This window comes from Malaclemys terrapin, chromosome 4, assembly GCF_027887155.1.
Source record: "Malaclemys terrapin pileata isolate rMalTer1 chromosome 4, rMalTer1.hap1, whole genome shotgun sequence".
NCBI lineage: Eukaryota > Metazoa > Chordata > Testudines > Emydidae > Malaclemys > Malaclemys terrapin.
Genome location: NC_071508.1, coordinates 72,144,258 through 72,166,866, shown reverse-complemented (window position 1 = coordinate 72,166,866; position 22,609 = coordinate 72,144,258). Strand labels below are relative to the sequence as shown.

The 22,609-nt window shown below is 44.2% G+C and overlaps 2 protein-coding genes across 5 annotated transcripts in view; both read left to right on the top strand.

The window, feature by feature from the left end:
* FBXO3 (F-box protein 3) overlaps positions 1-3,557 on the top strand; it is a 30,661-nt gene extending 27,104 nt beyond the window's left edge. Inside the window, exon 11 of the mRNA XM_054027670.1 lies at positions 3,371-3,557. Coding sequence (XP_053883645.1) covers positions 3,371-3,496 — 126 coding nt within the window. The 3' untranslated portion in view covers positions 3,497-3,557. The remainder of the gene's footprint in view (positions 1-3,370) is intronic.
* Positions 3,558-8,999: 5,442 nt separating this feature from the next.
* The window catches only part of LOC128837411 (CD59 glycoprotein-like), a 35,135-nt gene continuing 21,525 nt past the window's right edge, over positions 9,000-22,609 (top strand). Inside the window, exons 1-2 of one of the 4 annotated variants that reach the window (XM_054028586.1) lie at positions 9,096-9,243; positions 18,609-18,686. In XM_054028586.1, the coding sequence (XP_053884561.1) occupies positions 18,623-18,686 (64 nt within the window). In that variant the 5' untranslated portion in view covers positions 9,096-9,243; positions 18,609-18,622. Of the gene's footprint in view, positions 9,244-18,608; positions 18,687-22,609 lie in introns of all 4 variants that reach the window. The other 3 variants (XM_054028585.1, XM_054028584.1, XM_054028583.1) reach the window with 3 other exon arrangements.

The window sequence follows — 22,609 nt, the reverse complement described above, 5'->3', positions numbered from 1 at the left end:
ACACAATAGATTAATTGAATCTAACAATTATCACTTATGATTAAATGTTAATGTCACCTCATGCTTGGATTACTGTGTACACTTCATGTGCGGCTTCCCTTAGTTAATCCAAACATTTGAGTGGAGTAATGGTCTGTCTGTCAAGCAGCACATGCTTGTTAGGTGCATCATATGTCACTGGAGTTATAATTTGCATTTTGAATCAAAGATGGCTTGAAGATAAGATGTTTAATTTTTATCCATGAATCCCTAAGGGCAGGTCTTCACTACAGGAGGGGGTCGATTTAAGATACGCTAATTCAGCTATGCGAATAGCATAGCTGAATTCGACCTATCGGAGCCGACCTACCCCGCTGTGAGGACGGTGGCAAAATCGACCTCTGCGGCTCCCCGTCAACAGCGCTTACTCCCACCTCCGCTGGTGGAGTAAGAGCGTCGATTCGTGGATCGATTGTCGCATCCCGACGAGATGCGATAGTTCGATCCCTGAGAGATCGATTTCTACCGATTCAGGCGGGTAGTGTAGACCTAGCCTTAGTGGGTTGGGACCATCCTGCTTGATGGGCCACCATTTTCCCCTCCCAGTGGACGGAGACACTGAACTTCAGTCATCTTGACAATGAGAGTAGACTAGTAATTCCTCCATGAGGGGTCTGCTATTCTGAAATGGCTTCTACCTGTGCATTCTAGCCCAGATGCTAGCTCATGTCTGTGGACTTTTGGGGCATGCTTCCAGGCACATCTATTTATGCAGGCTATTGCAATGTTGGGCTTTGAAGGAGAACAGAGTTTGATGTTCTGCAGGTGACTTAGTTTTATGTTTTTGTAACTTGTGACATTGGCATCTTTGTAACTGTGAAATTGGATGGATACACCCTTATTTATAAATCTAAATTGTTACCTATTTGAGCTCTTTCTGTCTCGGTGTGACCTGATTGTGGTTTGCTTCCTTCTACATCAGAAGAATGTCTCTGCTTTTCTTGATAGGAGAGAGGTTTTCATACATGTGCTAACCAGGCCTTTTAAGCTGTTTTGATTTTAAGATCAAAACAGACCTTAATGTTCATCTAGTCTACCCTGCACAACATAGGCCATGGAATTACACCCAGTAACTCCTGCATCAACTCCAAAAATTTACTGAATTGCTGTTCTGTTGAATGATTATCTAGTTTTAAGGTTTGGAAGCAGCTGGTGAATCTGGGCAGCTTTGTTAGCTTGTTTTGACGTAAATATAAATTGATTTGATAAAATCTGTAAACTGTCCCATGTCTAGGTAGTTCAATGGAATGTAGGGTGTTTAATGGTTTTCAGGCCCTGTAGTTAATCCAGAGCAGCAAAACAAAACTGAATTGACAAGCAAAAAGAGCCCAGAGTCAACCGATTCCATAAGAGGGAAATGAAGCTGCTAATTACACTGGCATCCATGTGCAGGGCAATGCTAAAGAGGAATATGGGCAATCAAGTGATGCGATTAGGAGAAGATTACTTTTTATAAAACTCTCTTTTGGGAAACTAGCACTGGTTTAGGCTGGTAACAGTGAATACAAAGTGCCAACCGAGGTCACACTTGTAACAGCTAAATTGCTTTTTTTTTTTTTTTTTTTTTCTTTCCTTTGGTTACCTTTATTTAAACCAGGACCTCTTTTCTGTTCCACAAGTTGCAGAAATCACTTGCATTTGATTTGATAATTTCTCTGCCTCTTATACAGATGCTTAGCAGAGGATTATTGTATATTAAAGTTGAGTGGTACGCTGATATTTTAGAGTATTTACTCAAATTCATACCTAGTGGCTTAAATTCTGCTCTGTTACATACTTGTAAAACAGAAAGAAAGAACTAATTGAATTCAATTGTTAGTGAAGAGCTGGGATTTTTCTTGGCCCACAGCTGGGAAGAATTTGCAGTATTAGTGCCAGTAAAACCCAGATTTAGTTTTTTGTTCTTGTTTTTTAATGCAAAGCTATTTATTTAAAAGAATTTCACACAGGCAGCAGAAAGGTTATACCATGCTTTTTTTAAATAAGCCTTAATTTTTCAAGCATAAACCCTTAGTAACTATGTTGGCCCTACACAGTATCCTGGGGCATGTCTACACTACAGCCAGGATTGATGCTCTTAGATTGATCCACTGGCGTCAATTTAGTGGGTCTAGTAAAGACCCGCCAAATCGACTGCAAATCGCTCTCTAGTCGACCCTTGTACTCTACCCCAACAAGAGAATAAGGTAAGTCGACGGGAGATTTTTTTTTCCCATCGACACCCTCTTCACCCCCCCCCACACACACACACAGTGTAGACCCCGCAGTAACTCGACCTCAGGTACGTCGACTCCAGCTACGTTATTCACGTAGCTGGAATTACATAGCGTAGGTCAACTTACCTCAGTAGTAGACATAGCCCTGATTTAACAAACAAAGCAGGTATAGCTACCAGTTCTAGATGAAAGCCTTTATTTTGGGAGGATGAGGGTGCGGGGGGGGGGGGGGGTTGTTGGGTTTTTTTAAGCACTTGGTCTGTTACAAGCCTTTTCAGATGTTAATCGGGGTGAAGGAAGGAGCATGTAATATTTTCCAATACTTATACCCCTTTTTTAATCAAGTTATATGTTTTGAAATATGCCCTTTTAATGTTTTGTAACTTGTTTTTCTATAACATGAACAGACTAAAGGCTGGCTGAAATTTACTTTATTATTAACTTTTTGAGTTAGCTCTTGGCTGTGCTACAGGATTAGTTAACCCAGTTCAGTTAGTTAGTTCTATGTTCACTATTTTCATGTTTTTTGTGTGATTTGTTTGGTAAACATGACTAACCATGACCCTAGTGGTTTTTGTTTTTTTTTTTACATCCGCACAAACACACAGAGAGCCTGGATAAACATCTAAAGTACATAATTGTGTCAGTGTCCAAGTGTAATGTCATCACTTTCAGTAAACTTTCATACAGCTTGTCTGGTGCCAAAAAAAAAAAAAAACCTGCTCCCAGAATTCTTCAGCAAATTTAGTCATACCAACCTTTACCAAACTCATGTCAGCCACAATAATTTATAATAATTCAACACCATTCCAACAGTTAGTGAGTCAGATTCTGATCTCACTGGTCTATTTAGTTTATGAATAAAAGTTTAAACAGATTAGAAATATAATTGCCATGTAGATTAAATTTTATAAAATTGATACATGAAAACAAATCTGATTTAGCAGTATTTTCATATTTACAGTAACTAGTCTTTATCGGAGACTGACTTTAAATGTGATATAAATGACATCTTGATTTTAATTTTTTTGTTACATTGTTAGCACTTGATCAAAGTAAGATTTAGGAGGCAATTATTAAGTACTTAGTTAAACATGGGGGTGTCTTGTTTATAGGAAACTAATCATAATGAATATGCTATGGATGAAGATGAAGACTCAACAGATACTGATGAATATGAAGACAGACGTAGAGTCTTGGATATTCCTGCCCCTTCTGGACGCTGTCCACGTCATACCTGATCGAACTTCTTTTTAAAAAAAAAAAAAATAAAAACTGTTGGTCAGAGAAGAAGTTTAACTTCCTGAGGCTACTACGTGAGACAGCTTCTGAATATTGTAAATTAATTGTTTCTTTTCCACAGCAGGACAACTAGCATGAATACTGGTGCCAGTTCTAACTTTCATCTGATTGGATTATAGGGATTTTTTTTGAAGGGTGGGGGGAGGATTTTGTGTGCACTTTTTTTCCAAAGTGCAAAACAGCTTGACAGTCTGAGGTAATCATATCTTACATTTTTAAACTATTTCCTATTTATGATCATATTACAAACATGGTATGGGGATTTGTTTTTATACAAGCATTTAAAACTTAGCAACCGACAGAAGTTTGCAAAAAGGTATATAATGGCCTTTCACACTGACTTCCAATTGTTAATTTCTGCTATGAATGAATGAAATTTGCAGTTAGGCCTATGTAACCCCATTGGGTTGGATCAGGTGCTCATGTACATTTTATATTAATATACAGATAGCATAAAATTCTGGTGACTGAGTGCGTAAGTTTGAAATGAAACAAACTTTATTTTTCCAGACAATCTGTCTTTCAACTTACTTTATAATAAATATCTGATGATGATCACAGATACATGCCGTTTGGGATGTAGTATAATTCATAATCTGTTTACTAACAAGCAATTTCTGACTTATTACATAGTATAAATTTGTAAATACGGTTTCTGAGTTTTTCCTTTATATGCTGTTTGCTATCTGACTTTGTGGTAAGTGACACAAATTTTATGTGTAAGACTAAGTATTATCATATGTTTTCCTGAATCCTATATGGATTTTTGTAATTATGCTTGATTCACAATTGGGGCTTAGCAGTACACAGATGTCTAAAAGCCTTATATTTAAAGAAACATTTGTTTGTTCTATCATTTTATTTTGTTTCCACTGCTATTAAAATAAATATATTGCCTCCATTGTTCTAAATGTTACTTGGAACTATTCCTCTTGCTAAGAGTAGAGCAAGGAATTAAAAGTTGCAACTGATGTCACGTTGTAGTTGGTTGCCCTTCTTCACACTTACCACAGCAAATTCCCTCCAGCTTGGAGAGAAACCAATATCTGGCACTGATGGACCCAACTGAAACCTCATTTGCTGGATATCTCCTTGAGTAATGGTTGGCTGCAGCTATTATAGATTGTGGCCACTATTTCCTTTACATGATTTTAGTCCCATTAGATTCACTTTTAGGTTATAGTCTTCATGTCAGGGAGGTTTTCCCAAGGCAGAATTAAGTAGAACCAGGAAATGTTACTGGATTGAATCCTGTTTTACTCAGGAAAAAAGTCTATGGAAGTAGGTGAGAGATGTAACTACCTCGGTCTGCAGAACTCTGCCTGTAATTGATAATGAACTGTACTAACAATTGGAATACTTGAAACTGCTCACTTGTTTTTACTAGACCGTCTTAAATATTGAGTGAAAGGAAAATACTATGTAATGTGAGAGAGCCTTGATTCCTATTTCAACTAAATACAAAAGGTTTTTTTTAAGAATTAGTTAACAAAAGATTAGACTTTAACTTTCAGCATAACCACAAATCTGTAGTATTAAAATGAAAAGATTCTAATATTCTTTAAAGCAGAAAGTACCACTGTCTTATTGACGATTTAAGGCTCTGTCTGTCACAGGTGTCATGGAAGTCATTGGTGCTGTGATTTCTGCAATGGCCAGTGTGGCTGTCCAGCTGGGTCCAGCCACACCAGCTGCTGCTGGAGCGGCTCTGCAGCCAGCCGCATGTGTTCAATCTCAAAGACTAAGAACTTTTCAAAAAAATTCCCACTGTGCCTGAACATTGGAAGCTCTAACTAGGTTGGCTGTTGCCTGCATTGCTATCTGGCAGAGTTGAATGGGGGTGGGGGGCAATTCCTGCAAAATGTCTTTAATGTAGATAAGGTCTTAAAGAGTAATAATTGAAAAGGTCATGCTTGTAAATGGCTGGAAGGACAAAAACCACAATCGTATGCAGTGTTGTAGCTATGTTGGTCTCAGGATATTAGATATACAAAGTGGGTGAGGTAATACCTATTATGGGCCTGACTTCTGTTGGTGAGACAGACCAGCTTTTGAGCTTACACAGAGCTCTTCTTCAGTTTTGGGAAACGAGCTTGTTTTTCTCACCAACTGAAGCTGTGCTAATAAAAGATATTACCTCATTCACCTTGTCTCACTAAAAGCCACGTCGGCAATGTTTACTTTGACATAAGCACCTGAATAAAATTATATCTGATTCTCTAGATTGTGATCTATAGGTTTGTAGGCTTCCCTGACTCAGTTTCCTCTATTACGGTGATGTGCTTAGGGTAAGAGAAAAGACATGATATGAGTGGGACTGGAGGAAGAGGATCGTGTTTTAGGAGAAATCTAGTTTGGGAAACACTAACTAAAATTCATATGTGAAAAAGCAGTAATCACATTTGGTATAAGCCCTGCTTTTGCATATAGCTTTGTTTTAACATGTAATTTTTTTTTTTTTTTTTTTAGTGGAAAACCAAACACCACCTTTCTGTGTGCACCCAAAACTATTGATACTTACCATACAAACAGGAGCGCCGGCAGCCTTTTTGGTGCCCTAGGCCGCGGAAGGTCCCGCCCCTGAAATATTGCCAACGACTGCGGCGGCTGGATGTTCGGCTGCTGCGGTCGCCACCCCCCAAATGTCAGTGCCCTAGGCAACCGCCTAGGTCGCCTAATGGGTTGCGCTGGCCCTGCATACAAAGGGAAATAAACATAAAACTCTCTGGTGAACAGAAATTGTAGATGGATACAATGTCTCCAGTGAGGACACAGGTCTAAATGGATTTGCTTCTTTTCCTAATTTAAATAGCAAATTTCCATAGCTTGTGCAAAGGGGGCTTTTGCCAGAGCATCATGTTCTTGATGTTCTCTGCTCTACAGCTGAAGCCCAGTTATAGGGGTAATTCATCTGCTCTTCAAGTTCTACCACTTTTTTAGCTGATTCATACGACCTGATTGTTTTTATGTTGCTCTTCTTTCCTTACCTCAGAAGCTGGTTTCTTGCATGCTATACGAAGGATTGGCTATGTGACCAGTGCAATATACTCTAAGGTAAAACTGCACATCTCGTGTATTAACATCAATCTTCATATATGGGCAATGCATTGGTCACTTACAAAACACTTTTCATTCTGCTTTATGCTGAAAAGCCTGAGCTATGTTCAGCTATTTACAAGCAGACAAAAATGCAATATATTGAATTTGTAAAAAGACAACACTGGAGGTGCTACATAGGGCAATCCCCTGAATCCTAGTGTTATGATGTAACCTTCTTCCTAATATTTACTCCTTATGAAAACAAAGATGTGTGAAAGGGAATATGAGTAAAAGGAAACACTTTGAATAATCAATGTCTAACAAATTCATGGGACCTACTTCTACAATCTCTTAAAGCACAGATCTTGGTATGGTTCACAAGTGGAGTAGATACATGAATAAAAATAGCTTGTGTAATTATACTATATCTAGGATAAAATTGCAGAACTCTAAACATCTGCTTTAGGCTATTAATGGAATGTCAGCTAAGGTTAGGAAGAAAGACTTCCTTGTATTAATTACTAGATATGGTGTGTCTCTAACCACCTCACTGAAGCATCTGCTGTAAGCCCCACCTTATCCCTGGTCTACCTAGGCTGGTACACAAGTGTTCTATAGCAATGGCCATGGGTGTTCTATATAGAATGTGTCATGAGCCGCTGACTGAACATACAATGCAGAATACTAAAGCATAGATTTACTGGCATGAGGGACCGGCTACAAGCATTTACTATGGATAGCTGGAAGTCATAGAAGATTAGGGTTGGAAGAAACCTCATGAGGTTATCTAGTCAAACCCCCTGCTCAATGCAGGACTAATCCCAACTAAATCATGTCACCCAGGGCTTTGTCAAGCCAGGCCTTAAAAACCTCTGAAGAGGGAGTTTCCACCAGCTCCCTAGGTAACCCATTCCAGTACTTCACCACCTTCCTAGTGAAATAGTTTTTCCTAATATCCAACCTAGATCTCCCTTCCCCCCCCCCCCCTGCAATTTGAGACCATTGCTCCTTGTTCTGTAGTCTGCCACCACTGAGAACAGCCTAGCTCTATCCTCTTTGAAACCCCCCTTCAGCTAGTTGAAGGCTGCTATCAAATATCCCCTCACTCTTCTTTTCTGCAGCCTAAATAATCCCAGTTCCTTCAACCTCTCCTCATAATTCATGTGCCCCAGCCCACTAATCATTTTTGTTGCCCTCTACTGGACTGTCTCCAATTTGTCCACATCCTTTCTGCAGTGGGGGGCCCAAAACTGGACACAATACTCCAAATGTGGTCTCCCCAGTGCCAAATGGAGGGGAATAATCATTTCCCTTTGATCTGCTGGCAATGCTGGTACTAATGCAACCCAATATCCCTGCTAATATGTGGGGTGTTCCTTCTGTCAGTTAAATGATAGCTCTTCAGTTATCTCTGTAACTTCTGCATTATTAGATAGATAAGGTGACCTTAACAGAGGCATGACATTTACAGTAAGAGGCTTGGAGTATGAAAGCCTTTTGATATAGATGAGGATCTGTGGTCATGCAGTTGTTAGTTGTTTGCCTGAATGGTTAGTATCTGATACTCAGAACAGTGAATGATAAAAGGAATAATATAGTTCAATTACATATGACTGGAATTCTATCCACAAATACTCTCAAGCTTGAGTTGTAGAATGTTTGTTATTTAGCCCTGGGATTGAATTGATGTACATTATAATTATAAAATAAATTGGAATATAAATATTGTACTGACATTTCAGTGTATAGTGTAGATAGAGCAGTATAAAAAAATCATTCTGTATGAAATTTTAGTTTGTACTGACTTCTCTAGTGCTTTTTATGTAGCCTGTTAAACTGGGCAAATATCTAAATGAGTTGATGTACCCCCTGGCAACCTCTGGCTCTGTGTATCCCTAGGGATACCTGTACCCCTGATTGAGAACCACTGCATTATGTCCTCTGCAGGAATCTCCCAACCGCTAGGATTTCTCCCCCTCGCCTTTAAGATGTATTAACATCATCTATGAATTTCGTGTATGTGCCGTTCACTTTTTCAGCTCCTTAATCAAGATGCTAAATGTGAGTAGATGGAATAGTCTCCTCAGGGCAGAGCAGGAGCTTCTTGAAGGGCTGAAACCCCAGCCCAAGGTAAAAATACCACTTCTCAAGTGCTGGCGCAAATTACAAGAGGCAGAGGAGGTGAAAAAAATTACATTCCCTAAGGCTCATTGACAGCCTGGAAATAGGTGGCAGCGATTGAGGAAACCACACAAAGGGGTCAGAACTACGTACTGAGCAAATAGCGAACCTGTTTGTTGAATAGAGAGAGGGAAAGAGAACCCCGCTTAAATAACGTAAGCACACAACTCTACTTAGCAAGCTCTAACGCAAACCATTACAAAAGAAAGGGAGAGCACATTGCCTGATCGCACACACTGCGGAGTGAGTTAACATGCCACGCGAGTTTGGGGAACTAAAGGATGGGGGTCCTGCTCCTCTCCCCGCCCCCCTTTTCCTACGTCAGAACAACCAAAAGCCAGCACAGAAGTTGCGTGCCGCTGACTGAGCTAGAAGGGGCTTCCGTGGGCGAGCTTTCTGCAGAAGACGTGCATCTAGCAGAGGGGCAGAGTGAGCGGGGAGCTGCACAGGTACAAGCTCAGAGCAGGTAGGAGGCTATTGGAGCGTGCTGCAGTGCGGAGGAACTGCAGTGACCAGCGCGCTCAGCAGATGCATGCCGGCTAGAGGGCTGGATTGCGGGATGGGGTAGGTGGTTGCTGCATCAACCCACAAGATCTGCTCTCCTTAGTCCCCTCTGCGCCGGGCAGGGCCGGCTCTGCACCCGCCGCGTAGCAGGGGAGGGTGCTGAGCCCGGCCGCGGGCCCGCAATCCCCGACCGGGACGAAGCGCTGGGAGCAGGGCGGAGAGCCCCCGGCGGCCAGAGCGCAGGGAGGAGGGTGGCGAGCCCGGCCGGGGCTCTCCGCTCTCCCCGGCGGCCAGAGTGCCAGCGGGAGGACGGCGAGCCCGCTGCAGCACCGCTCTCCCCGGCTTAGGGAGCGCGGCGAGCCCAGTCGCGCCCCGCTCTGGGGCCGGAGGGCCGCGCCGCACCCCTCCAGGCGCAGTCCCAAGCATATGCTTGGTGGGCTGGTGCCTGGAGCCGGCCCTGGCCCTGGGGGGCATGGATTGCTCTCCCGCCAGTGCAGAGGAAAAGGCTGTTTTATTGCTGGAGCAGAGCCGCGGTGCCTCTGCTTCAGCAACCAGAGAGCTGAGGCGGAGTGCGGAAGGGCTGCTGGAGGCGGTAGGGAGGTGCAGCTCGCGTGCCGCAGAGGCGCTGCGGCGGGGAGGACCAGCCTCCCGCTGGGGTCTGGGGCTAGGGTGACCAGATTAGTAGTATAAAATATCGGGACGGGGAGGGAGCAAAAAAAAAAAAGTTTTAAAGGGGCCTGGGGCTGGGGCTAACTGGGGCTGCGCGGGGAACAAGGGCCCTAGAAGAAAGTTCTCTGTGGGGAGGGGCTGAAGAGAGAGACCCGCACTAGGGAAAAACTAACCCCGCTGCAGGGGAGCGGACATGGAGCCTGGATCCGTGCCCCATCCACATCCCTTCAAGCTAGCCACACTTGCCCTGAGCTTCACACTCATTCTACTGTCTCCCCTGTTCCCTAGCCAGCCCCTCTATCACCTCACTTCCTCCGCCCCCAGCCCCTTCCCTCACCTTCACTCTCCTTCCACTGTCCCCCAGCCTGTCTCCCCCACTTCCTCCTCCCTGCCCCAACCCCTTCCCTCACCTTCACCCTCATCCCACTGCCCCCCTGTTCCTCAGCCAGCCCCCATCATCCCCTTCTCCTCCCCAAGCCCCTGTCACCACTTCTCCTCCCCCAGTCCCTTCCCTCACCTTCACCCTCATTCCACTGTTCCCCAGCCCCTGTCACCCCCACTTCCTCCTCCCCACCCCCTTCCCTCACCTTCATCCTCATTCCACTGTTGCCCCTGGTCCCCAGCTCCTGTCACCCCACTTCTTCCTCCCCCAGCTCCTGTCACTCCCCTTCCTCCTCTCCAAGCCCCTTCCCTCACCTTCACCCTCATTCCACTGTACCCCCTGTTCCCCAGCCCATCACACTACTTTCTCCTCCCCCAGCCCCTCTGTCACCCCACTTCCTCCTCCCTCAGTCCATTGTCTCCCTTTGCCCCTTCCCTCACCTTCACCCTCATTTCACTGTCCTCCCTTCCCCTCCACCCCTTTCCAATCCATCACCCCATCTCCTCTTCACACTCATTTCAGTGGCTTTTCTGTCCCATTCTACAGTCTCTCTTCTGAGGCATGAAGGAGTGATTCAGACACAGTTGCATGCGAGTTGGGGTCCCCTTGAACTGACAGTCTCACCACCCTACTGCTCCAGAGGGAGAGATACTCCCCAGTGCTTAATTTGTAATGACATTTTTTACTTTCATAACTAATGCAGCAAGCTCAGAGGTGCCAGGGCTATGGATAGAGCCATGCACGGAAACCAAATTTATATCTGCGGATATAAAGTGGATATCTGAGGAGCTGCAGGAATGGCAGCGGTGAAAGCAGCCGCATGTCAGGCTGCCGCTCGCAGGAGCCGTCACTGGGCAGCATAGGCAGCTCCTCTGGCATGGCTGTACTGCCCCCAGCCCTGCCCACTGGGGTGAGTACCAGGCTTTATAACCGCAGCTATGTGCATCCGTGGATATAAAGCAGGTATCTGCGCAGGGCTCTAGCTATGAACTGCCAAGCTTACAGGTGCTGGGAATCAGCTTTGGCAAGCCCTGGCAGAAATTAAGCACTGGTTATTCCCACTCTTCAGGTAGTACAGAGCTCCCAAACTGTGGGGCATGCTCCCCCCGACAGGGACATGGAGGAACTTCCAGCGGGCATGGTGGGGCCCAGGCCAGCCTCCACAGGGGGCGGGGAGGGAGCACCACCCAGCCCTGCTCTGCCACCAGCTCAGCCCCCTGCCACCTGGCTCGACTCCTGGCCCCGCCCCACCTCTGTCCCCAGCCTCTGCCCCTGCTGGGACTCTGCTCCTGGTGCTAGCTCCAGCTCCAGACCCACTCCCAGTTGTGGCCCCATTACCTCTGGAGCCGCAGCTCTGCTTTTAGCCCCAGCTCGGGGGCGGGGCATGACCCTGAAAACTTTGGGGACCACTGAAGTAGTAGGAGGGGTTGGCTGGATTGTGGGTGGGTATTTATGGCTGAGCAGGGCTCTCTCCAGTTATTCTTGTGGTAGAAGGGAGAACAATCTGAGTTCCCCTCACTGGGTCTCTTACTCCATATTTTCCTGCCTGACACCGATGAAACATTGGCTCAGTGCTGTGCTACGCTATATCTCAGTAGAATCTGGCCTATCTCTGAGCTGAGTAGTGAGAAGGATGTGTCAGCAGCACTATCACACTGTGATGGGGTCTGGTGTGGTAAGAAAGCAAATTAATTTCTTTGGGACTTTCGGTTTCCCTGGTACTGTTCCCACTGTGCTAATGGTCTTGCCAATTTCCTGGAACAGCAGCGATTTTCTGGAAGGTGGTGTTGGGGGGGAGGGTGTGTGTGTTAGGCTTAAAGGAAAATATTCCCAGACTATGACAGACAAGGCAGAAGCTGGTTACTTTTCCCCAGATACTTATGACAAATGGCTGATGGCACAAAGGGAGCAGAAACCAAGCACAAGTCCCCTGCTATGCGAGGAAAAAGGCTATATGCATGATCCTCTGGGTGTCTCCAGGTAGCCTATGGTCCACAGGCAGCTGGTGCAAGTTAGCGCAGCCATGAGACTGCTCTCACCTGGGCTGCGGTAGAGACACATGGAATCCTAATTAGTTGCTGGTTCTCAGCTTATGCTCTTTATCTATATATGTGTGTGTTCCCTTCTCCCTTATCTGGAGTGCCCTGGGTAACTGTCTGTGGAGGGGAGCAGTCCTTCACTATGCACTTAGGCTCAGGCTCAGTCTCAAGTTCCTGTATTGCCATCCTTGGGGCTCCCACAGCCCAGAAGGCAAGCCCTTTACCTCCTTGCTGAGTCAAACATTTCAGTTTAAAAAATCACATTGTGCACTGAGGGAAGAGCTCTTCATTTATCAAATATATCCTTTTCTTGATAGCTATGCTTGAGGGCCACAATTTAGAGCTCTTGTGGCACCTTATAGCAGGGGTGGACAAACTACAGCGCGCGGGATTGCCCTGGCCCCGGTGTGCGCTGCTGCCACCCCAGAGCCCGAACCCCTCCTGCCCCCTAACTCCCTGCCCTAAGCCCCCTGCCTGCATTCACCCATGGCCGGCTCCAGGCACCAGCTGAGCAAGCCGGTGCTTGGGGCGGCAGATTGTTCAAGGCGGCATTCTGCCCAACCCTAGGGTGGCACGGCCGCTTTTTTTTTTGTTCTGCTCCGGCCGCCCTGTAGGAGGTGGCGGCGCGGAGAACCAGAGCGCCCTGCAGGGCAGTCCTCTTCCTTCCCTCCCCGCCGACCGGAGCGGAGCCCTCACGGCAGGAGGCGGCACAGTGGGAGGGGTCGCGTGGCAGCGCCCCTGCTGTAGCCCTGGCTGCCCCCTTCTCTCTCTCTCCCGCCCGCTCCCCCCAGCCGATCCCCCTGCACCCGCGCTCCAGCCGCGCCACAGGTTTTTGTTTTTGTTTTGCTTGGGGTGGCCAAAAAGCCAGAGCTGGCCCTGCGTGCACCCCTCCGGCACCCCAACTCCCTGCCCTGAGCCCCCTCGTACACCCTGCACCCCTCCTGCACCCCAACCCCTGCCTTGAGCTCCCTCCCACGGTCCGCACCCCTCCTACACCCCTGCCTTGAGCCCCCTCCTGCACTCACTCCCGTCCTGCACCCCAGTCCCCTTCCCTGAGCCCCCTCATACACCCCGTACCCCTCTTCTGCCCCAATCCCTTGCCCTGAGCCCCTTCCTGCACCCCGCACTCCCTCCCACACCCCAACCCCCTGCCCTGGCCCTGCATACAATTTCCCCACCCAGATGTGGCCTTCAGCCCAAAAAGTTTGCCCACCCCTGCCTTAGAGACTAACAAATTTATCTGGGCATAAGCTTTCATGGGATAGAACCCACTTCGTCAGATGGGTTCTAGCCCACGAAACCTTATGCCCAAATAAATTTGTTAGTCTCTAAGGTGCCACAAGGACTCCTGGTTGTTTTTGCTGATATCGACTAACTCAGCTGCCACTCTGAAATTTAGAGCTCTGTGAGTGACAGGTTGGCAGCCACTGATATAAAGAAAGGCAGGGTCATGCTGTTGTTGAGAAGAATGCTCAGGGCTATCGGTTTCTCTATGGTCAAACTGGGAAAGCTTGTAATCTAGGAATTCAATTTTGTGTTCTTTTGGGAGGTGTCTCTGCTTCTCTTCCCCTGCCCCCCAGCAATTTTGAATAATTCTTCTTACAAAAATTATTGTGCTGAAAGACCAGTCCTTTGATTTTTTTTCAGGATACTCATCTGAAAACCTTAGGGCTTGGCACTATACACAGACAAACAAATAGGGACCAATCAGTGATTGGCTGCTGTAGATAGAAAACCCAGTGTAGTTAGTGACCGTAAGAACGCCTTGATGCCAACTGGAAAAGGGTTTACTATTCTGTAACAGCAACTCTTATCAGGCTTGACAAACTCACTACATCTAACACTTTGCTTTCATAATATTTATCTATAAAGAATGCTGTCTGAGATCTTAAAGGAAAGTCAAGATCATGCTGGTCCTTCATATTATTGTGAAATGTATGTACTGATTATATTTAAGAAGACATGTATATATACTCAAAATATATCCTTATAGTTTGTATCAAGGTGTTACTCCTCAGCAGAGGTGAAAAACTGCTTTTGGCGGACAGAGGAATGTATATTCACATGTCTGCTTAGGTTCATATATAAATTAAGCATATGCATTTCAAGTCAACATGAGGATATGAAGACAACTTGGAGCCAACACATTGGAGAACAAACAATGGGGGGGAGGGTCCTCCTGACTCTGGGGTGAAAAGACTGAATTATGGGAAATGTAAGGAGAAGCAAAAAGCCATTTTGGTATCCATTTGCTGAGGAATTCCCTATTAGGGCATGTGGATATTCATGAAAATGTGGATCCTGGTTTTGACTGAAAACCAGCTGCTCTGTCAAAGACACTGAATCCTTGGGAGAAGATCTACTTTATTAAATAGAATGGTAATGATTCATAAGTGTAGACCTAGCGTTGTATTTTATGTTTTGTTTCATGTGTAACCAGTTCTTTTTCTGCTCATTATCCTTTCTCAATATCTCTTAAATCTTAATCTTTGTGAATAAACTTATGATTGTTTTTACTATACATGTATTTCAGTGCTGTAAAGGACCTTGTACCAGTCAAACTGTGTGTACACTGTTTCTTTGGGGATAGCTTACCTGACAGTTATTGTCCAGTGACTGCAGCTGGATACTACAGGGAGTGCACCAAGGACTCAGGTTGGTGTACTTGATACTAGCCTATACCGAAGGGGCAAGGTCTGTGGATTCTACTGCACATTTTTAGAGAAGCTCAACATTATTTTTTTATTTGTTTGTTGTTTTACTGAATTTATTGTAGTGTATAGTTCCTAGGACACCAGTGGTACTGACTGCCACCAGACCATTGGGGCCAAGAGTTTAGTAGGACTCCAAAAAGTCATTTATTTAATGTACATAAAAAGCATATCTACAATTGTACTAGATATGATAGCTTTATAAGGGCTACAAACCCTCCACATTTTAGGACTTAAGCCAGCCTCCAGCTCCCTGGGTTTAGGAAGAAATTTCCCCTGGAATAGGCTATTACAGGGGTATGCAACCTTTCAGAGGTGGTGTGCCGAGTCTTCATTTATTCACTTTAATTTAAGGTTTCGCGTGCCGGTAATACATTTTAACTTTTTTTTAGAACGTGTCTCTCTCTAAGTTTATATTATATAATTAAACTATTGTTGTATATAAAGTAAACAAAGTTTTCAAAATGTTTAAGAAGCTTCATTTAAAATTAAATTAAAATGCTGATCTTATGCCGCCAGCCTGCTCAGCCCGCTGGGTGTGTGTGTGGGGGGGGTTCAGGGCAGAGGGCTGGGTGTTGGGGGGGGGGGACTCAAGGTCAGGGCACAAGACTGGGTGTGTGGGGGAGTGCAGGGCAGAGGGCTGGAGTGTGGGGGGGTGCGGGGCAGAAGGCTGGGTGTTGGGGGCGACTCAAGGTCAGGGCAGAGGGCTGGGATGTGTGTGGGGAATGCATGGCAGAAGGCTGGGTATTGGGGGCGACTCGAGATCAGGGCAGAGGGCTGGGATGTGTGTGGGGAATGCATGGCAGAAGGCTGGGTGTTGGGGGCGACTCGAGGTCAGGGCAGAGGGCTGGGTGTGTGTGTGGGGGGGGGTGCAGGGCAGAAGGCTCTGCTCTGCTCCCCGCCACCCCTGAAAGGGCCATCGCCGGCCCTTGCGAGGTCCTGGCCCCCCGCCCCACTCAGCCCCCCCACCCACCGCTCTCCCCTGCGGGGTCAGGAGGCAGAAGCTTGGTCCTGTGGCAGCCAAGCTTCCCCCCTCCCCCGTTTCTTCCCACAATGTGGTGCATTTCGGCCCCTCCTCCTCCTCCCACCAGGCAGGCAGCGTGCCGTGTTTGGCACACGTGCCGTAGGTTGCCAACCCCTGGGCTGTTACATAATTGTCTTTATAAGACTGTTTTTTATACCTTCTCATAGACGTGTGGTATTGGCTGCTGTCTAGCATCCAGTTTCTGAACAAATAGATCTCTGGACTAATTTGATATAGGAGCTGCTATGTAACATAACTAGATATTACATACTATATCTAAATCATAGATCTTTTGTAGCCCAATCTATGGGCTGTGTATTGATTATATTGATTACTTAAGAAACTCTGAGGTTTGACAAGTTCTTGTCCAAAAATCAGGCCCCGTATTATTAAAATTACTGTTTAGTTGGGAACCCTGATGTGCACCGTTGCAACACTCACACTTTAGGAACCTTTCTTTCTCAATTTACAATAGTTTATTAATACATTTAGCAAAGTCACAAACACTATAACCCAGTACGGTAGATAGATGTAATATAGAATGTACATCTATATACTCACACCGTTCCTTGCAAAACAGCCTGAAACGTAGGCCATTAGATTCTCATCGCCATCACCTTCCACATCATCACCAGTGGTCATCATTCTGGCATCACCCCAGGGCTACATCTGTCTCCCCCATGTACACAGGCTGGGATACAACTTCTATAATATGTTACGCTGACACCACTGTGTCTAATGCATATTCAGTAGGGGTTTCTCCCCTCTTTATTTGTATTTCCTCACCCTACTAATGTTGGGGTGTCCTTCTCCTATAGGTTAGTATATTAATGATTCCAACTTATTATCATGTGTGTCAGTTCATTGCCATGGCACTCTTGTGGTCAGACATCTGCAGATGTGCCTATCCTAAAATATCCAAGAGCTGATGTTAGCTCATGTTCCTCGGGTTGTTATGGACAAACTTCCCCTTAAACACCCTATTCCCAGTTCCCCAAAAATGTCCCAGTGGTCACCCCTAAATTATCTGTGCCAAAGTTCATAGCCTCAAGCCTTATGCTAACTGCTGAAGCCAATGTCTTACAGGATACAGGCCTGTAGTTTCCTTACATTACTGTTGAATAAAATAAGTGCTAACTCTAGCTATGTGGACTACACTTTCAATCAAGAGAATTATATGTCCACTTAAATTATTAAATGCAAAAAATCTGCATTAATGCAACTTTTATGTTGCCGTTTCAAATCACAAAAAGTCACAAAATCCAAAATTAAGATTTCAGTAGTGACATTACCTTGTCCACATTGTATTTCATTTTCTGTAGTCTTTATGGTATGTAACTTATGACTTATATATGTGCCCTCCAAAACAGGAATACAAAAGAGTGTATGTGTAGTATGGCCTAGATACTGATACTGGAACCTTGCCTTTTTTACTTTCTCACATTGTATATTTTTAACTGTGCAGTCTTAATATTGCACAAATGCATTTTTTTGTATTTATTTTTTAATGTGTGTAAATATTCTTAGTGGGTACAGTAGGAATCTAGTTACAAGACTTTAATTAAGCACTCATTCAAATGGAGGGAGTTTGACAATATTCTTGTAGGAGGGATGAAAGGACATGGAGGGTCATAAAATATATTATTTTAATTGCAAAATTATGTCTCTGGTTTGCCCTTTGCAGATGCCTGGATATACTGTGCCAAGTTCATCCCTGTTATAACTCCATTGGTTTTGGCAAAGTTGCCTCAGGTATAGATATGTGAGGCTGCCCCAAGATTCCCACCCCCTTTTTTGGTATTGTACTGAGCCTTAAGAACCTATTTATGAAATGATGCCTTTAGAAAAGATGATATATGCTCTAAAAGAAGTGCCTGGGCTGCTGCTCTGTGACTTTGGCTGTTCAAGTATAACAGCTTGAGATGAAGAGGTAGGGAGAGTTGTGCTACAAAAAGGAATTGCATTGTGCTCCAACAGAAGTCTAGTTTGGGTTGGGTGGGCTATCAAGCATAGAAAATAAAAAATAGAAAATGCAGAGACAGAAATCAGTAAATCAGGCATGTCCGTGAGCTGCCTCATGGTGACACAATGATCTAGTGTTCCTTTCCTAGATACCTGCCACATCCATATGTGGTATCCAATAATTCTTTGCAGATACGATATCTTAAGTACTTTGCAAACATCAAGGGACTTGTCCAAAGCCTTCTGATGTTAATAAGCTTTGTATCAAATACCAGTGAATTACCCTTCATTACGTCCCTTCTGTAAGGTAGGTGAGTATTATCCCCATTTTACAGATGAGGAAACCTGAGCACATAACTTCTATGTGATTTGCCCAATGCCACAGAAATAGTCTGTTGGGGCCAAGATTAGAATTTGGGAGTTCCTGACTCCTGATGCATGTCTTCAGACTACTAGATCTTACTCTTTTTCAATCAAACTGGTTTTAAATATTATAAACTAAGGAACATGTAACCATTTTTCATTTATTCTTGCTTCCAGATTCTGGAAGAAACATGAACAAAATGAATGGTATCCTGTTCACTGTCTTCATTGTTCTGATTGCTTATTGCAGTTCTGGTAGGTATCCTGGAGGTTCTACATTAGCGCTTTTACTTACATACATGCCAATGTCACATTAAACAGGTACACAATGTAGTCAAAGATAGAATTTGTCATTATAGACACAAGTTCCGGGGGAAGTAGTGCAGCTTATATAAATGTACAGCATTTCAGTGTCACTTTCTGCGGTGAGGGCAGGTTCAGGGGTGGAGGTAGATTTCCTTAACAGAAAGTTTTCAAGCTGAAGCAAGAATACAGGCATACAGTGTGCATCCCATAGCAGTATAGGAACAAAATATCTTGTTTCATTGCTATAGTATCAGCAGAAGGTTGCCAGGGGATAAAAACTGGAAATATTTGGTAGAAGCAGATTTAAAATGTTCATAGGATAAGTTTTCAGATGTGTAGACAACTACAATGTTGCCTTCAGGGGGATGCTGTGGCAAAATTTGCTAAAGAAATCTCAAGGAACATCCTTTGGGGAGGTCAAGATTAAATTTTTATTTAAAAATCTTAATTGTGAATTTAAAAAATTTTAAACTTATTTTTAAAAGAGGCTTTTCAAAGTTGTCTGTCTCAGTGTGTGAACTGGGTATAGGTTATTTTTAAAGAGGGTAGGACTTGCACTTTTCCTGCTCCACTCTTCTTAGTCCGTCTCATCCTTTTCCTTCTTGCTTGATTCTTCTCTCTTTTCCTTTAACAGCCTATGGAAAAAAAATTTAGGTTTTGGCTTTTGTTTTGTTTTGTTCCCCAAGAAGGATGTGGGGGAGAAGAGGAGGGAGCAGTGGGTCACATGGTACCTGTGAGAAGGATGATTGCCTAATCTCAGACCTCCTCCCTCAAAACATATCAATTCATCTCTAATCATTACTTTCCTGGCAAATTGACAATAAGTTTCTGTCCTAAAGTTTAAATTAATCCCATGGATAAATTTCAAACTGTTGAATATGGATGCCAGTGGAGAAATGAGAGACAAGAAAAGACCCAGGCCTGAATCACTTAAGCAGCTGAAAGGAGAGACTACACAGCCACAGCAGGACCTAGCCTAGAATATTACAGCACTGAAAGAATTCCTCACAGTCAGACTGGATTCAATCTCAAAAGGTATTCGTGGCCTCTCTAAAGATACAGGTGTTGTAAAATCCCATATAATTTACAAGGAAAATGAGCTACAAAAGACTGCCATTGAAGCCAGGGAAATTGAAGAAGGAACTGCCCCTTAAAGCTTCGACTAGAGAAACTGGAAGAAAAATAAGATGACTCAGGCCTGGTCTACACTGGGGGGGGGGGGATCGATCTAAAGTTACGCAACTTCAGCTACGTGAATAACTTAGATTTACTTACCGCACTATCTTCACTGTGGTAAGTCAATGGCTGAGGCTCTCCCATCGACTCTGCCTGCGCCTCTCGCTCTGGTGGAGTACCAGAGTCGATGGGAGAGCGCTCGGCAACGTGATAAATTGACCCCCACTGGATCGATTGCTGCCCGTTGATCCAGCGGGTAATGTAGTCAAGCCCTAAGGGTCTCACAGACACAACCTTTGCCTCTTGGGCATTGCTGAGGATCTAGAGGAGAAGGATATTATCAGCTTTCTTCAGAAACTGCTCCCTGACATACTTAAACTGGATCCACAGCTGCCCCCATTAGAAACTGAAAAAGCTCATGAAATGCCTGGTACTAGACAATGAGAGTCTGACAAGCCCAAACCCATCATCTTCAAGCTACTGAAGTTCAATGATAAAGTCACATTAATGAATGCTGCCAGAAAAGGTGAAATCCTTGTGTACAAAGGCCATGGAATTTATTTTTCTTGTCTCGCATGACTTTCTCATAAGCAAACTAGGGAAATATAGCCTAGGTGGAGCTACTATAAGGTGAGTGCACAACTGGTTGGAAAAGCATTCCTAGAGAGTAGTTATCAGTGGTTCACAGTCAAGCTGGAAGGGCATATTGGTCCTGGGTCTGGTTCTGTTCAATATCTTCATAAATGATTTTGATAATGGCATAGAGAGTACACTTATAAAGTTTGCAGTCAATACAAAGCTGGGTTTCAAGGGCTTTGGAAGATAAGATTAAAATTCAAAAGGATCTGAACAAACTGAAGAAGTGATCTGAGGTAACTAGGATGAAATTAAATGAAGACAAAAGCAAAGTACTCCACTTAGGAGTACAAAATGGGAAATGACTGCCTAGGAAGGAGTACTGTGGAAAGGGACCTGGGTGTTATGTTGGATCACAAGCTAAATATGAGTCAACAATATAACACTAGTGCAAAAAAAGCAAACATCATTCTGGGATGTATCAGAAGGAGTGCTGCAAGCAAGACACAAGAAGTAATTCTTCCACTCTGCGCTGATAAGTCTCAGCTGGAGTATTGTGTCCAGTTCTAGACACCACATTTCAGGAAAAATATGGACAAATTGGAGAAAGTACAGAGGAAAGCAACAAAAATGATTAAAAGTCTAGCAAATATGAGGAAAGACTGAAAAAATGGGTTTGTTTAATTTGAAGAAAAGAAGACTGAGGGGGGGCCATAACAATTTTCAAGTATGTAAAAGATTGCTACAAGGAGGGTGAAAAATTGTTCTCGTTAACCTCTGAGGATAGGACACGAAGCAACGGGCTTAAATTGCAGCAAGGGAGGTTTAGGTTGGACATTAGGAAAAACTTCTTGTCAGGGTAATTAAGCACTGGAACAAATTGCCTAGGAAGGTTGTGGAATCTCCATCATTGGAGGTTTTTAAGAACAGGTTAGACAAACACCTGTCAGGAATGGTCTAGTTAATGCATAGTCCTGCCTTGAGTGCAGGGGACTGGACTAGATGACCTGTTGTGGTCTCTTCCAGTCCTACGCTTCTATGATTCTATATAAATAATCAATTTAAGCAATTCTATCAAACTTTATATAAATAAGACAATTACTTTGACTCTAATAAATTTGATCATTTTACTGAAGGTCTGCCTTTTAATATCCTAAGTTAAGTGTTTATGGTGTGATGGGTTCAGTCACAGAGACCCCCTTGGGACTGTCACCTGACGTGCTGAATTTACCTCTGAGCCCCAAAGCAGCAGACTTAGGTGACCTGCTGAGCAGTTTTTGGTTTATCTCCAGCACCCAGACACACAGTGTTTATACAGAGTAAATAAATCCATTTACTCTGTATAAAGCTTATAAGGGTAAACTCATAAATTGTCCACCCTCTATAACACTGATAGAGAGAGATGCACAGTTATTTGCTCCCCCAGGTATTAATTACTTACTCTGAGTTAATTAATAAACAAAAGTGATTTTATTAAGTATAAAAAGTAGGATTTAAGTCATTTCAAGTAATAACTGACAGAACAAAGTAAGTCAACATGCAAAATAAAGCAAAAACACGCAAGTCTAAGCCTAATATATTAAGAAATTGATACAGGTAATATCTCACCCTCAGAAATGTTCCAATACATTTCTTTCACAGACTAGACTCCTTCCTAGTCTGGGCCCAATTCTTTCCCCTGGTACAGTCCTTGTTAGTTCCAGCTCAGGTGGTAACTAGTGGTATTCTCATGACTGGCAGCCCCCTTTGTCCTGTTCCACCACCTTGTATAGCTTTGGCCCAAGGCGGGAATCTTTTGTCTCTCTGGGTCCCCATCCCACCTTCTAAATGGAAAAGTACCAGAATTAAGATGGATTCCAGCATCATGTGACATGGTCACATGTCCTGTGAGACCCCAGCCTCTATTTCTCCTGGGCTGGCTCACATGAACACAGGAAGGCTTGCAAATAAACCGAGCCATTTACAACCAATTGTCCTAGTCAATGGGAGCCATCAAGATTCTAAACCACCATCAATGGCCCACACTTTGCATAATTACAGTAGGATCTCAGAGTTATACTTCATATTCCTAGTTTCAGATACAAGAATGATACATTCATACAAATAGGATGAACACACTC